The sequence below is a fragment of the Petaurus breviceps genome, unplaced genomic scaffold, assembly GCF_028583685.1.
Source record: "Petaurus breviceps papuanus isolate PSGF00001 unplaced genomic scaffold, PetGlider_PUasm1.0 218, whole genome shotgun sequence".
NCBI classification, from domain to species: domain Eukaryota; kingdom Metazoa; phylum Chordata; class Mammalia; order Diprotodontia; family Petauridae; genus Petaurus; species Petaurus breviceps.
The window spans coordinates 6,652,005-6,655,064 of NW_027185872.1; the positions used below are offsets into that span (position 1 = coordinate 6,652,005).

The following is a 3,060-nucleotide window of genomic DNA, read 5'->3' on the forward strand; positions in this document are numbered from 1 at the left end:
GAGAGAGAGAGAGAGAGGTTCACAAAACTGAGTGAAAGGAATGAGGTTGGTTTCCAGTGCTAGGGCCAGAACTTAGGGTTATCGCCTTGTTTACTCCTGGAGGGTGACGTCTTCAGCAGACGCTTTGAGATGGTCCCTAAAATTTCACGGGCTGTGAAAATGGCAACAAGGAAAACGTTCTGAATTATAAATAAAGGGAGAACAAGGCCACTGAGAATCAGATGGCAGCTGACTTTGGGAAGCAACTTAAAGAATGTTTAGAAAGGAAATTTTATTGAATAAAAAGGCCCTGGAGGCTAAGCACACAATGTTAGAAAGAGTTCCTTAGAACTTTTTTTTGGAGGGCAAATGCAGTTAAGTGACTTGCCCAAGGTTACACAACTAGTTTTTGTGTTAAGTGTCTGAGGCCGGATCTGAACTCAGGTCCTCCTGACTGCAGGGCCGGTGCTCTCTTCACTGGGCCACCTAGCCGCCCCCGCTCCTTAGAACTTTTATCAAGCTGGTCAGTGACAGTAACACGAGGACCTACGCCAGCTCTGCCAGAGTGAGTGAGACCTTTAGGAAGCCTCTGGGCTTCAGAAGGAGGTAGCTCTTGGAAGAAAGGGCAAGTGAGTGGTTACTACATCAGACTTTGTAAACCGTATGCCAGAAATTATACGACAATGCCCTGTAGCTCCGGAAGGGCACGGTGCTCCATTCATCAAGGTATTTTTTCAAATAACCAGTTGATTTGATCATGTTACACATCTGACCAGAAGGAAAGATTGGAGAGGTAGCTCGTGGTACTTCTGCTTTGTTTTATTGGAGATTCACCTCCCAGAAATGGATTTAAAGAAGGTAAACTTGGAAAGTTTACTTTACTGAAGGCCAGTACTACAAGTCTGGCAGAAACCTTCAGCACCCAGGCGACTTAGTGAAAATGAGGGGCTCTACCCTAGGGAGTGGCCGTGGGTATATGCATCTTGTTTTCTTAAAAGCGCACATCTGGTATAAATGAAAATATCCCTATGAGAGGAAGAGAAAATGTGGGTTTGAGTGTGATTGGCTGTGCCTTGGACATAGAAGACACCTGCAGGGCTCAGGATTGTTTGAGAGGAATTCCAGAAGGGCCAGGAGGCAGAATGTTTATGTCACCACTTAGTTTGCGTGCAGGGTCCTTCCTCTCTCTGTCTCTCTGTCACTGTCTGTCTGTCTCTCTCTGTCTCTCCCTCTCCCTCCTTCCCCCTCTCTACCCCCTTTTATCTGTCTCTCCCCCTCTCATCTTGTTTGCAAAGTAGGAACAAGCATTAGCAGGGATGAGCTTTTCGTACTGGAGCTTTGTCATTGAGCAGCCTTGATCTGGCCTAGTGAGTGCTCAGTCTTGTGAAAGGCTTCCCAGGTTTGGTCAAGGATCATCACATTTCAGTACAGGCTCACAGCATGTATTTAGTTGCCTGCACCCCCTGCCTATGGCTGCTGTTTGACTGTGTACAGGTCATACACGGGGTGGGGGGATCCCCTTCCTGTCACCCTGTAGCCATGGCCAGGAGGTCCTTGTGCCCTTTTGGTATGGGTACTGGTGGCCAGTGGTGCCCAGTGGCACAGACTCCTCACAGCCAGGTTTGTCAGACTGAGATTCTGCCCCAGGGGTCTAGAAAACCAGAGCTGAAGGCAATAAGCTCAGAAGACCTGAGTTCTGAGGTGCCATGCTGTAGATGGAGACTGTGACCAAGGGAAAGGGCTGGTTTGTGTGGGCATCCCTGCCCCCACAGCCTGGCTGTGTGGGTTTGGGCTCCGCCCATTCACATTGGACATGATCAGGGGCATTTCTAAACTATCAGGATGGTTTTTACATGGGCAGGGATGGTTTGGCCATGCACATGCACGCACACACAGACATGCAGACCCTTTGTCGAGGATGAAACCAAAGCCCTGCTGGCGTTGGGAAGGCAGAATTTGAACCTGTGTCCTCTAGCTTCAGATTGCAGGGCTGTCATTTCAGTCCGAATGGGAGCACCGTTCCGGGAGACTTGTGGGAGTTCCTTCAAATGAACAGGTGATGACTGAGGATTTCAGGGCAGGTCACAAAGACTCGGGCCAGGAACCTGTTACCTGAGATGTTTGTGTTTGTGTTCAAGAGTTGCATTTTGTTGATCTCGGCATTGAGGTAACACACACATCTTTGGGTTCAGATTGGCCAGTTCAAACCAGTGGAATTTTATACAAATGTATGAGAGGGAAGATTGTTCCTATTTTTTTTTTTAACATCTAGCATATTTCCAGTGATACTAAAAAAATGTGAATTCTTATTGAATTCTAACCCCCCAGTATTTATTACAGGAGACCAGCAGTTTTCAAATTCCTCAGGCTCAGGAGCCCTTTATACTCTTAACGGTTTTTAAGGATCCCCCAGAGCCTTCATTTAGGCAGATTTTATGTCTATCAGTAGTTGCCATATTAGAAATTAGAATGTCCCAGTATAATTTTAGCGTAATAGTCTTGACTTGTGGACCCCTTGGAAGGGTCCCGGGGACTCTAGTGGTTCCCTGTCGAGGACCAGTGCCTCGGGGCATCTGTGCCATCTCTGGAGAGACTTGAAAGCTATGTAACTCCTGTTTTTGTTTCTTGTTTTCCAAGTTCTACTCAGTGAATGTGGATTATAGCAAACTGAAGAAGGAAGGCCCAGACTTCTAAGTGAAAGTGATACTTTTTCAGCTGCTGAGAATGAAGGTCTTCCACAAGCTATCCGCACAATCCTGCATACACTTAGGGAATGCTTGATGTTTCCCTCATGTTGCATGAAATCATGTTGACTTTAACATATGAATAAAGATGTGAAGCCTGAACTGTGGCTGTGATGCTGATGCAGAAATTGGCATTAACCTCGTGCCTTCTGGGTGATTGAGTCATGGGCTCTGAGGTCTAGAGAGCGGGGGAGCAAACCCAGATGGAAGTGGGGGCATCCGCAGGGGTACGTAGCAATCCCTTCAGACTAAATGTTGACCTCATTTAAAATGTCCTGTAGTCTGGGTTTTCTTGTGTTTTATTTATGACATCAAATGTTTTCCAAATACTACTCTG

The 3,060-nt window shown here is 46.7% G+C and overlaps 1 protein-coding gene across 1 annotated transcript in view; it reads left to right on the forward strand.

Annotated features, from left to right (window-relative positions):
* The window catches only part of NDUFA4 (NDUFA4 mitochondrial complex associated), a 4,021-nt gene extending 1,196 nt beyond the window's left edge, over positions 1–2,825 (forward strand). Inside the window, exon 4 of the mRNA XM_069094453.1 lies at positions 2,617–2,825. Coding sequence (XP_068950554.1) covers positions 2,617–2,673 — 57 coding nt within the window. The 3' untranslated portion in view covers positions 2,674–2,825. The remainder of the gene's footprint in view (positions 1–2,616) is intronic.
* Positions 2,826–3,060: the final 235 nt, after the last annotated feature.